At 47.9% G+C, this 13281-nt stretch overlaps 1 protein-coding gene across 1 annotated transcript in view; it reads right to left on the bottom strand.

Annotated features, from left to right (window-relative positions):
- FRMPD1 (FERM and PDZ domain containing 1) overlaps nucleotides 1-2694 on the bottom strand; it is a 27956-nt gene extending 25262 nt beyond the window's left edge. The window contains 2 exon segments of the mRNA XM_009877115.1: nucleotides 1678-1835; nucleotides 2594-2694. Of these exon segments, the coding sequence (XP_009875417.1) occupies nucleotides 1678-1835; nucleotides 2594-2694 (259 nt within the window).
- Nucleotides 2695-13281: the final 10587 nt, after the last annotated feature.

A 13281-nucleotide genomic window follows, 5' to 3' on the forward strand; every position in this document is an offset into this window, starting at 1 on the left:
CGAGGTTCAGTCACCGTCCCTGGAGGGGTTTAAGAGATGGGTGGATGTTGCACTGAGGGACATGGTTTAGTTGTGTTGATAGGGCTGGGACAAAGGTTGGACTCGAGGATCTTCAAGGTCGTTTCCAGCTGAAACTGTTCTGTGACTCTATGATTCTACTCCATGGGGCCTGTGCCCTGGCTGGGCCTTGCGGCCACATCCCCACAGGTGACCACGCATGGCACAGGCTGGGCCCAAGTTCCCACATCTAGAGCCAAGTTCTGCAGCCTTTGGGGACCGGATTGTCAGCACAGCAACTCTCCTCTGCAGCCCAGGAGGGAATGGAGGAGGTCTCCTTAACCACACTCTGCTGGGAGGACCCATAACAAGGGAAAAAGATGGTTTATGAGCTTTGCTTTCCAGGGGAGCAGCAGCTGCAGGATCCAAGGCGCTAAGGAGCAGCCAGACCTCTGGTCTGAGAAGGAGGAGCATGCAGATAGTGCACAGCTCCACTACAGCCAGCTGGCTGGATGAGGCACATTGCTGAATTTCTCTGCCAGACAGGCTTGCCCATGCACCCGCCACCTGCTGCTCAGGGAGATCCCAGCATCAGGTAGCACACAGGAAGGGCAAAACACAACCCTCTGGAATTAAACACAGCGCTCTTAGCCCCACAGCAAAGGACAGGGTGTGAGAAAACAGGTTTTGTTGTGCCTCAGTTTTATAAAATATTGATTCTTTCTGATTAGGAACACAGAAAAGATAACAGAAAAACCTAGGTCCCCTATTCTTAGAACCCCAAGAGTCTCAGCTAAGTCATCCACGTTTCACACAGAAAGAAGCATACAGGGAAAATTTTCACTGAAAAGCACTGTGTAAGGACAGAGACCATACTGTAGCGCCTTTATGCTCAACATCCCACAACCAGGAGAGCTTGGACAGGTCACTCCCTAGGCTGATGGGGAATGCCACAGCCCCACAGGTGGCCAGAGGAAGAGCCCAGGCCCACCACCAGCCACCCTCCCCGCAGCATCTGCCTGCTCGGATTGGGCATAGTCTTTCTCTGGCTGTCATGCTCAAACCAATAGGTCAAAAGCAGGCATTTTTGTGTACCCATTAAAAAATAAAAGGTGAATAAAAATACAGATTCAGAGGTTTTGTTTCAAAACCCCCAAGCCACCTTAAAAGCAGAGTTATACCCTTCCCTTTTAACTGGAAGAGTTGATTTGCTTAACCTTAGCAGAATTTCATCTGGCCTGCCTGTAACTAACAGTAATTCTCTCCACATTACAGGGCCCTAAACCCAGAGAGCATTTTCGACAACAGATCACTGGGGCCACTGAGAATAAGAACTCTAAGATTAGATGAACTTCTTCCTTTGCATTTCAGATAAAACACCAGAAAGAACTTTGTCTTGAAACAGCTCTTTGCACCCTGCAGGACAGGCATGTCCGAGTACAGGCAGAGGATTATTGGTAAAGCTGTCATTGGCTTAGATTTCTTCCATGCCATCACAATTAGGTAGATGTTCAAGCACAGGCACACGAGCTTTTGCTCTCAGTATTCAGGGATCACATGCTGACCAGAGATACGAGATAAATTCATAAATATTTGGCAGGAGTTTATCACTAAGGCCATCTGGAACAGTTTGCAATTCTCACACCTGTGGTTTTGTTGGGAGAAGGAACCGTTGCTTACCTGCAGTGACAGATGCAATCGTAAGAGGAAGGTCTGGACAAATCTCAAAGCCGTAGTGATGGAGGACCAAATCTTTGTATACTGTGACAGTAAGCTTGACATGGCTGGCAGGCTGGCCACTGCCATCACTGGTGCTGTCTGTCACAGACACTCCGCCCCTGTGAGGCAAGAAGCCAATGATTAATTAAGATACAGTCAGAAGACACTTTACTGAAGGGGCATAGATCCACACACATACACACCCCACACCTTCAGTGGGCTGCAGCAGCACACCGAGAGGCCAGCAGTTCCCTGGTCTGCACTGGGCAGGCCAGCAGTGATCCCTCAGACTCCACAGAAAGCTGAAGACAGCAGCCAGTCACACTAGCCAGTTGTAACCACAACTCTAGTTGCTAAACCCACTCCAGGCCAATGATCACACAGAGGGAGAACTCAGGTGTACCCCACACAGACCACAGCAACACCTTTGCCCAGCAAGGCAGTGAGAAAATTTGCTTCTACCAGGACCCAGTCCAGCTTAATTTTGATTCACAGACCTTCAGAAAGTAAAGCAGCTCTGGGCCAGGATCCTTTCTAACTGCAACCCGCTCTTGCCCTAAAAACATGGCTTAAATACAAGACACAAAGAGAAGTACAACCCTATCTTCAAGAAAAGCACATTTTGCATTCAACAGTATTGTATTTCTGCATGTATGACTCACAAAATCAGAATGGGTGAAAACAGGAAAAACTGTCCCTGGAAGAAAAAGGGAGATGCTTAAATATACTGGTTTTTAATAAGGACTACTGCAAAACAAAACAACTGAAACAATGAGTAAGGTATGCAGCCTGTGATTTCCCTTCATTGGGAACAAGTCTGGACTATGTCTAACCAAAGGTGATCACAGATATTTCTTTCACAAAAAAAAACGTTTACCTGGATGCACTATCCCGAGAACGATGAAGCCATTTTGCTACCATTTGTTCTATTCTACATGCTTTGCGTGTCTGGATTAAGTTAGTCTCCAAGTCTTCCATCTACCTAAAAGAGACAGAAATCACAGGAAAACAGAATGATAAAAGACTGAGGAAATTTTCTAGACACTGTTTAGAGTTACCAGCACGAATTCACAACTCTCTTGTAATAAGAAGATCCACTGGCACCTTGGGAAGACTATATGTAACAGAGCACGTCAACATTTACTGTGATTCTTCCTGCCCTTACAGTGTCCCCTGCCTGGTGCTCTGGTGAGTCCATGCCGGTGGTCACAGCACATTAGCTTCTCAGGGCAGAGGAAAACCCAGTAACCTCTGTACTCCTTTTTCATGGTTTCTGGATCCAGTGATCTGTTTTCTCAACAAGAGAAATCTGCCACACCTAGTCATGGGAAAGCTCTTCTCTATTTCAGTCTGAGACCTCTCAAGGAAGAGTTTGGTAACATCCACCTGTACATCGGTCCAAATTAGACAGGCTTGTTCCACTGATCATCATTTCAGGGACACAGCATTCAGCCTCAGTGAGCCAAACGCTGCAGGGCACAACACTGCATTGGGGAAGCTGCACTGAGGAGGCAGAGGATCCGAGTGGTCAGTGCAAGCTGCTGCATACTGTTGTTTGCACTAGTTGAGGCAGTCTCTAAACCAAGGTCACAAGCTCAAATCTGTCACTGGTGATACTGGTCCAGTGTACTGTCCTGCAGCTCGGCAAACATGTGTGGTTCCAGAAGTCAGCAAAGCGGAGCTTGTGGCACAGGAAATGAGCTCCCTCTCCACAGGGTGACTGGGGAATAACCACAGAACAAGTAGAAGTACAGCAGTTCTGCAGCCAAAATACACACACAGGGCATATCAAACCAAGGCCTGAGCTGTCACTGTCTATGTGAGCATGTTGCCTTGCAGCCTCAGCAGGCACTGCTCCTGGCAGTCAGCTCCACAGATGCTGTAACACCCCTGCAACAGTGTGGCTGCAACCTTCCTCTGACTTTGACTTAATCTGTCTTCTTAATACCACGAAGTGCTTCGGCTTTCCTACATCCCTTCAAATGCTCCAATATTCCTCTCTGAGCAAAGGGAAAAGTCTTGGTTGCACGTGGTCCTTCCTCCCAAGAGGCTTTCAGTTTGAATGTCCTGCCTCAGCTACTAATGCACTGAGATCAACTGTTCTCTACTGCTTTCTCATCTCCTCCAGGTGCAGATCCACCCTCTAGATCTGCCTCATACCTTTTACTTCTTTGCAGAAAGGACAGCCTTTCCTTTCTGTGCTTCTGCTGTGCTTCATAAAACAGAATGCTAGAGAAAAGCTTTTAACCCACAGAAGAAGGAGAAAAAGCTTGAAGAACAAATACTAATGCCTAAGAAACCCAGATGGAATACTAAAAGAGAAAAAAACCCACACCACCATATTGTCCTTTCAGAAAACCAGAATGTTTGTGTGAAAAAACAGACATCTTAGAAGAGGCAGTTTTGGCAAGTATTTCCCTATAATACTGCAAAACACAAGGTAGCAGCCTTCTCAGGGCACACAGGCACTTGCACTTGTTCTGAGTAGGACAGGATCACCCAGCCTTTTGCACAGACCCACATGCAGATGTAATTGGCACCGCCTCCTGATCTCAAAGATGTCCTATGAAAGCTCTGACCTGAGTCCTCCCCCCTGCCCTTTTGAAACTATTTCTGAGCCAAACCCTTGAGCACGCCACTAAGCAGCTTGAGTGGGCTGGGATCCTAATACACAAAGATCCTTAAACTCTGTCAGAGGAAACTGAGACTTGCCAGGTGTTTGCAGTGTTCATCCAGACAGCCATTGCTTGGTGTCTCACAGGAAACCTGCGTGGGTGGTTCTAGCTCTTCAGAAAAAAACACCAACTTGAAGATGAGGACCTTGGCAAACCTCAGAGCACACAGGCACACGAACAGAAAGAAGTGTTGGGGAGGGCACTGTCACCAACACGAAGGAAGAGAGGACAAGGAGAACTGCCAGCCTTCACTGCCTGTACGCCACGCATCTCCGCCACAGCAGCAAGAATACAGCTTCCACACCAGCCTCCTTTTCCACAGACTCCCTTTCAGTCACTGTAGCAGCACAGCACGTTCATATATTCCTCCCCAGAGGCAAACAAGGACAACACATATCTTATGTCACATCATTCAGTTCTTGTCCACTCCAAAGCGGAGTGGAAAACTGGTGGCAGCCCACCACAGAAGGAGAGGAAGCTGTGAAAAAATGGATGCCAACTGCACAAAGGCAGAAGCCGCCAAATGGAAGATTAATCAGTCTGCTAATCCAGATTTGACTGTCAGAAAAAAACACAACAAAACAAAATACAAACCAGCTTTTAAGAGGAATATTTTTTCTCATGTTTTTATGTGGAAGTGTTCAATGATCAAACTGAAATATTCCTGTGGGTGAAAGTTTTACTGATGTTTTTGAAACAATATGTTTATTTTAAAGTGTTCACTACCATCAAAATGTAGCAGTGGCAGGAACAGTAGCCTAAACACTGATGGCAGAGAACTGTATGAAAAGAAATAGTAGCAATAAGCTGTCATAAAACAGCTCTGGCTGTGGTCCACCTGTACCGTCACTCATTTCGGCTTTTGGAAGCCCCGTTCTAAGCACTTCTCGTAATGGATGTCAGGCAGTAGTGTGCACTCCCAAGGAAGGCAATAACAAAATCCAAGCAGTGCTCTGCTCTTCCAGCCCCACAGCACAATAACGGGCACTGACAAAGAACTGTGACACTCTAGTGCTCCTCTGGATGAAGAGAGCTCTGCTACTCATGATTCATTTGTACTTGCAGCAAGTCTTCAGTGTACAGACCACTGCACGTGGCAAGCAGCCCTGCAAGGCTGAGTAGAATGGTTTGTAGGAACACAACTCTTGCTCTTCCACTGCATTTTTTTCCCCATGGGTGCCTTGCAAGAGCACACAGTGCTGACCCAGCACCAGGACAAAATCCAGACTTCCTCAGAGTAACCAGCAGAGAGAACAAGGATAACCTAGATTAAATGACCTCTAGCTTGCTTCAGGATGTCCCGCATGGTGATTTTTCTTGCATAGCTTTTCAGTTCTGCTGGAGACATCAGGAAGACCACCCAAGAGCAACCAGAACAACAGATGGAAGGAGATCACGAGCAGGTCTGACTCCAGCTGCCTGTGCTGAGCTCTGAGAGGTGGGACACAATGAGGAAGATGGCCCGTCTTCTGCCTTCTCCCACAGACATCATCAGAGGTGGTCAAGCCAGCTGAGGAAAGTTCCTTTCTTCTGCTTTTAAGGGCGCACCTGGACCTCTCTGTAAAGTTCTCAAAACCTTCTAAGTACTACAGTGACTCACTGGACTTGGCAGTGCAGGACACCAGCTGCGGGCAACACAGAGGGTGCACATAAAAGATCTTTCTGCAACACTTCATATCAACACTAACAACTCATTACAGCCCAGCCACCCTCACATGGAGGTTCCCAGAGACTTTGCTCTAGATTATACTGATGGCTGAAGCTTCAGATTCAGTTTGATTTTTACCATGAGAGTGTATCTGACCTTTACAGTGGCAACAAAAACACCCTTGATCATCCTTGACACATGATCCCACGTGCATCCTCACAAGGCAAACAGAGAAGAATTCAAGGGGTTGTTTTGTGTGTTTGTTTTAAATTTCCTGAAGTTTGGGACCTGATTTGTTCAAAATACTCGGAATCAGTAGCTATGACACAGTAACTACTGTTTAAAAGCATCTATTTATAGTAGATGCAGAACAACTAAGATTTCTTTACAAAATGCACTTTTCTACCTTAAAAGCAGATCAGAATTTGCCTTACCACTGATGCTGCCAGCCCTGCTGCTGATGCCAGTGGAAGATGAAGCCAGTTTTGGCAGCAGGTACCTAATTACTGCAACTTGTTCTCTGTGAGTTTTAAGGAGCATGTATCAGAAGCCAGCGCAGCTACGCAAAGATTCATGCAGTACTCCAGCCTCACATGTGAATTGACTAAGGGAGTAAAGGGCCTTTAAGGCTTTTTCCACCTCCCATCAATTCAGCCCCCCCAGCCACTCCACAGGAACACTTGCAGTAGAGATAATCAGGAGAGCAGCCAGCTCAGCCACTAAGCTCCAGCTAATCCTGTGCAGCCCTCTCAGGGAGCCTTGCGACATTCAAGGCAGTTCAGTCACGGAAGACACAAATCCTGCTCCGGCCTCCCAACACGCCAGGGACTCCAGCACCAGCAGCAACCTCCACAGCAGCTGATGGGGCAGACCATTCCTTTTGCAGATGTGTCTATGAGTTCTAAATATGTTTCCTTTAACTGGAAAAAACTCAGGGCTCAGAGTAAAAATCTGTGGTGTTGAAAATACTGGCAGTAAGATTCAATGGCAGCGAGTGCCATGGACCAAGGTGTAAACACAGTACTTTATGCTGGTCTCCTCGGCTTTTCATCAAAACCAAACCTCTCTTTTGGCTCGTGGTTAAAACTCATGCACCAGGTTAGACCTTTAAAAAGCAGTCTGCTGTTCCTCAGGTAGGGCTCATAGGTCAAAAAATGGCCTCTTGTCCTCTTCCAGATGGTCTTTTTTGGAGCAAGACTGCTGGTACTAACACCATTCATTGCGGCTAATGCAGCTTCAGTGTCCTGTTTTTCCTCTTATCCTTAGATGGCTAGTTCCACACCAGAGCTCTTGGGCTTCACAGTAATCACAGCGATGTGGAACTTCAGCAGTTCACATGGAGAGGATACACGATAGCTTTGATCTTGTGTTTTTTCTAGTGGATGTTTCTGTCAGGGAGGGCAGAGCATGGTACCACCAGCACCTTCAGCCTTTTCAGCAAGAATAGCTACAATTTGGGCACTGGCAGGACTGTGGGCTTCTCCATGGCAGAGGGCAGCAGCTTAAAGGAAAGGAGTGGAAGTACGCAAGTCCATGCTTGGAGCAGCAGGCTCCTCCTTGCCTACCTCAACTTCACAGGTGCCTCTGTGATGGGGGCAGTAGCATCCCGTGAGCTGTGAAGAAGAATTGATAGGAGAAGAAGCATCCCGTGAGAAACAACCTCTCAGGGTTGTTAGGTGGCAGTTAGTCAGAGGCCTATTGTACACAAGATAGGGGAGCTGTCTAGTACCAGCTGTAAGAGAACAAAGGCCGAAAGGATGGAGGCTGTGTAGTACAGGAGGGAGGCTGTGGTCTTGTAAAAGAACATAAACCAAAAATAATTGACAAGAACACTAGCAATAAGGGTATCCAACAAGGACCATCTGGTGACGAGGCCCTTGTGGAATTCGAGGACAAGATACCTTACGAAATGTGCTGAGAACAACTAGTTTTGGGATTAAGGTAAAAAGTTCATCCTGAGGAAGACATATCGCCTTCATCCCTGAAGACCCCTGCCCAAGACCACCAGGAGGCACTGCGCAAGCATCAAGAGGAGGAGCAGCCAACCACCGGAACTGAGTGCCTTTTTCGGGACAGCTCATGGATATGTACAGGCGTCTCATGAATATGTAACTTTCACTGCGTATAACCAAGGTAACTGCATCGTTCAGATGTGCACGTCTTTGGAGGAGAGATTTCCCCCGTGCACCAGGGCGCTTATTAAAACATACCTGCTTTATAACTTCTCCAGTCTTTCCACAGGTCATCTGTATGACAGGTACAAGACTCTGCTGTGCCAGGTCAGTCAATAGATAACATGGATGATGGTGCATCTACACCTACTGGTCAAATTAAAGGGTAAGAAGGAAGTGCATAAGCAGTGGAAGCAGGGACAAGTGTCCTGGAAAGAGCATAGGGACGCTGTTTGGATGTGTAGGGATGGGGTCAAGAAGACCAAGGCAGGGCTGGAACTGAACTTGGCAAGAGATGAAATGAATAAAAAGGTCTTCTACAGGTATGTCAGCCAGAAAAGGTAGGTCAAAGAAAGTGTACCCCCACCCTGATGAACACAACTGGCAAACTGGTAACCACTGACAAGGAGAAGGCTGAGGTACTCAGCAGCTCTTTCTGCCTCAGTCTTCACTGTCAGCCTCTCATCCTGCACCTCTCAAGTGGATGGGCCACAGGATGGAGAACTGGGGAGTAAAGTCCCTACCACCGCAAGAGATGCACCCCAGAGTCCCAAGGGAATTGGCTGACGTAGTTGTTCCAAGACACTCTCCACGATACTTCAAAAGTCTTGGCAGTCAGGTGAAGTCCCTGGTTCCTGGAAAAAGAAGAACATTGCATTCTGTGTGAAAAAGGGGAGAAAGGAACACCCTGGGAACTACTGACCTGTCAGCTTCACCTCTGTGCTTGGGAAGACCATGAAACAGAGGGTCGTAGAAGGCACATGGATGACAGGGAGGTGATCTGAGACAGCAGCAAGGCTTTACCAAGGGTAAGTCCTGCCTGAGCAACTTTGTGGTCTTCTGTGATGGAGTGACTGCATCAGTGGGCAAAGAAAGAGCTATGGATGTCATCTACCTGGTCTTGTATATGGCCTTTGCCATGGTGTCCCTCAACAAATTTCTCTGTGGAGAAACATGGATTTGATGGGTAAATTGTTCAGTGGATGAAGAATTGGGTGGATCATTGCACCCAGAAGGCACTGGTCAACAGCTCAGTGTCTGAAGAAAGATCAGTGACAAGTGGTGTCCCTCAGGTGTCCCTCAGGGGTCTGTACTGGGACCCAGTGCTGTTAAATATCTTTATCAGTGACACAGACAGTGGGATTAAGTGTACCCTCAAAAGGTTTGCAGATGACACCAAGCTGAGTGGTGCAGCTGACACATCTGAGGGATGGGGTGCCTTCCAGAGGGATCTGAAGAAGTGGGCTCATGTGAACCTCATGAGGTTCAACAAGACCAAATGCAAGGTCCTGCACCTAGTTCAGGGAAACCCCAGGTATCAGCACAGGCTGGGGGATGAGTGGATGGAGAGCAGCCCTGCAGAGGACTGGGTAGTACTAGTAGATGAAAAATTGGACACGATCCAGCAATGTGCACTCCCAGCCCAGAAAGCAAATCACATCCTGAGTTGCATCAGAAAGAAGCGTGGCCAGGAGGTTGAGGGAAGTGGTTCTGCCCCTCTGCTCTAGTGAGACTCCTCCAGAACTGGAGCCCTCAACACAAACTCGACAGGGACCTCTTGGAGCAGGTCCAGAGGAGGCCACAAAAATGATGAGAGCACTGGGCCACCTCTCCTACAAGGACAGGCTGAGAGAGTTGGATTAGTTTTAGCTAGAGAAGAGAAGGCTCTCTGTATTGCAGTCTTTCAATATATAAAGGGGGCTTATAAGAAAGATGGAGAGAGATTTTTACCAGGTCCTGCAATGACAGGCCAAGGGGCAATCATTCCAAACTGAGAGAGACTGGTTTAGACTGGACATAAGGAAGACATTCTTCACCATGAGGGTGGTGAAACACTGGCACTGATTGTCCAGAGAGGTGTTAGATGTCCCATCCCTGGAAACATTCAAGTTGAGGTTGGACAGAGCTCTGAGCAACCTAATCTAGTTGAAGATGTCCCTGCTCACTGCAGGGGGGTTAGACTAGATGACTTTTAAACATCCTTTCCAATCCAAACCATCCTACGATGTTACCTGCTGTGCAGGTGATAATACCTCCTCATATTGAGCAGTTCAAAGACAAAGTGGGGCCAGTTCCTGTCTGGCCTACTCCAACTTGCAGGTATGGTCTTCCCTGGACACCAGTTATCTGCCACATGCTGCCTTCACAAGCTCTAGCAGGCCCTAGGCAGACAGCAGAAACCTCAGCTTGTTCTTGATAAATATAGTTCATGGTGAGCCTGGGCTGCATCAGAAGACACCTTTTGGCAGGACTGGGCATCTTTGCAAGCTTTTAAAGGTCAGCCACCCTCGATGAGACACTGGGACAGAACAGTAATTTACAGGTTTTCCTCATAGTAGTTGCCAAACATGTTCTCCAAAAAATGGTCAGAAGAGATAGATGAGCCAGAGGACTAGAATTAAAGCATCCATGGCAACCTGCACTCCTATCAGAATGCAAAAAAACCCCAACCAGGAACATAATATTAGAAATCCCATCAAGAATATTTCTGCCTGTGTAGCACCTGGCCCACAAAGGGCTCTCCTCTTCTTCGGAGACATTTTTACCCAAAACACCAACCCTGAAATTCTACTGAGATGCCCAGATTAATGGTTTGAGTTCTGCCTGGAAGCAGGAGCAGCTGGAAGGCACACGGTCACAGAGGCAGAGCACACATCCCCAGCAGTTGTCACTCACCCATCACCTCCCAGCCTCCGTGTCCACTGGGACTCTCCCCAGGCTCATCTCCACGCAGACACAGCGGACACTGACAGCATGGGCCTCCTTCCTCTTCCAGTGAACAAGGGGTTTTTTTACAGAATTGAGGATTGTTACAGGTTCCTGCCATGGCTACCATCTCCAGCTCCTGCAGTGAGGCAGGGGAACAGTTAAAGAGAAAGGAGAAAGGAACACAAGCCCATGGGCTGGGTGAACTGTGCTGTGTCATGATTTGGCTTTGATTGAGCTGCTGCTGTTACAGTTTCCACAACCACGCAATTAAATAACATAACCCTTAAAAAAGAAAAAAAAATCACCGTGGTTATCCTGTCTCACAAGTCAACACATTGTAAGCAGAAGTTTTCCCTCAGCAAATCTGTGACATTTCCCTTGCTTTTGCACAGACAAGCTGCATTCATACAGGGCTTGCCCAGATCAAAGGCTAGCCCAAACTGCCCACACACAGGTTTCTGCCACACGAGAGTCATGAGTCCATCTGGCTGCTCCTCCTGCAGCCCAAGGAGGAGGGTCCCCGCAGCCACAAACATCCTTCTGTGTCGTGGTGTCAGCCCCTTGCCCGTTACAGCCGCACTGCTTCTCCTCACAAGGAAAACACCTCCCTGACTCGGGGAGGGCAATGTTCCCAGATGCCACTAATAGGACTGAGGTCCGTTCAGCAGAGTTTATCCTCCACACACTTACGTCAGCGGCTTGTCTGATCACCTCTGGAGCCTCGGTTGTAACGGCTTTGGCACTGCAGGATGGCCTGCTCTCTCTGCAAGGACTTCACAACTGAGCTGATGTCCCTCTGGCCATGCAACAGTCCCCAGATCTTCAGCCCGGCCTCTCCATATCAGGGTAGCTGAGCTGGGACCCAGAAAACAAGCAGGTTTGACTTGGTTAAAAGTAGAAGGAGCCCTACAGCACAGAGCAGCGGTCAGCAAGCTCATGAACTAGCACTGTGCAGAGCACAGGCCATGTCCCTCCAGGCTGCATCACGAGGCATCACTCCACCACAACCCTACAGAGTCTGCTGGGCATTCTCTGCTCCATCTACTGCTGCTGGCAGCCAGAGAGAGAATGTGTGTTGCATGAGAAACACACAACCTTGTTTGCCCAGCAAGACCAGGCAGGTCCAGCAACCATCCAACACTGCACAAGCTTTCTCCAGCCACTCAAGCACGCAGTCACCACTTGTGATTGACCAGCTCTGGCTTGTCAGCTATTGTCACAAACCACCTTAGGCAAAAGCACTAAGGTGACATAGTTGTTTTTTCATCAAGCCATCAATGCAATTATTTCTTTTTTTTTCTACAGAATGGAAGCACTTTGCACTTGAGTGCCTCATCACAGCCCAGTGACAGCCACATCCATGCCCACTTATCAGCCCACCCTCAAAGCCCAGGCAGCTGCTGACCCTGGGGAAATGGACCTGGACAGATTGCACCAGCCTGAGGGACTGTCATTTCTGATGCCTCCTGCAGCTACTTAAGAAGTCACAGCCCTTCACTGGACCCCTCCTGTGATGCACCCTATCCTCCAGTCTTAAAGGAGGAAAATAACACATCACACGGTTAAAAAGCCATGAAGTGTTTCAGAAGGCGCGATCCATGTCAGAAACATTACTTGCCCAAGCCACAGTTCCCACCTACTGCTGCCAAGTCATAGCATTATCTCCTTCTCTTCCAAGACAGAAAAAACTTTTATATTCACTTCTTTGTAATAGCAGGAAAAGAATTACCACCGATACCATCACAACTTCAAAATTTTTTTAAAAAGCAGTGTCGCTTTTTAATATTATTGGAAACACATGTGTTCACTTACAAACAGCTGCTGCTAGAAGGAGGGGGGAAAAAGAAAAAAAAACACAAAACCAAACTTTCCACCTGCCATAAATAAAAAACAGTCATTGGGAGTATTTTGAGCACTTGACAATCCAGAGAAGACAGCAGAGATTCTGCTTCAGGCTATGGTGCTGCTGAAACTGATGCGATTGCTGCACAGCGATGAGGCTTGCCAGGACCAGCACGGACACCTCCAGAGACAGCCTGTGCTGCCTATACTTGCGTGTTCAAACTACCCAAGTCCTCTGACCTCTCTTTTTCCCACAGCACTGATCATGTTTTACGCTGACAGTTTGGCTTTGAAGCAAGATAAAGGAGGAATTTGCCCTGGTTGAGGAGGACTGGGTTAGGGATCAGTTTGAACACCTGAACATCTGTAAATCCATGGGCCCTGATGGGATGCACCCATGGGTGCTGAGGTAGCTGGAAGGAGTCATTGCCAAGCCACCCTCCATCATCTTTGGTAAGTCGTGGGGAACAGGTGAGGGGCCTGAAGACTGGAGGAAAGCGAAGGTCAGCCCCGTCTTCAA

Source organism: Apaloderma vittatum, unplaced genomic scaffold (genome assembly GCF_000703405.1).
Source record: "Apaloderma vittatum isolate BGI_N311 unplaced genomic scaffold, ASM70340v1 scaffold6659, whole genome shotgun sequence".
Classification (NCBI taxonomy): domain Eukaryota; kingdom Metazoa; phylum Chordata; class Aves; order Trogoniformes; family Trogonidae; genus Apaloderma; species Apaloderma vittatum.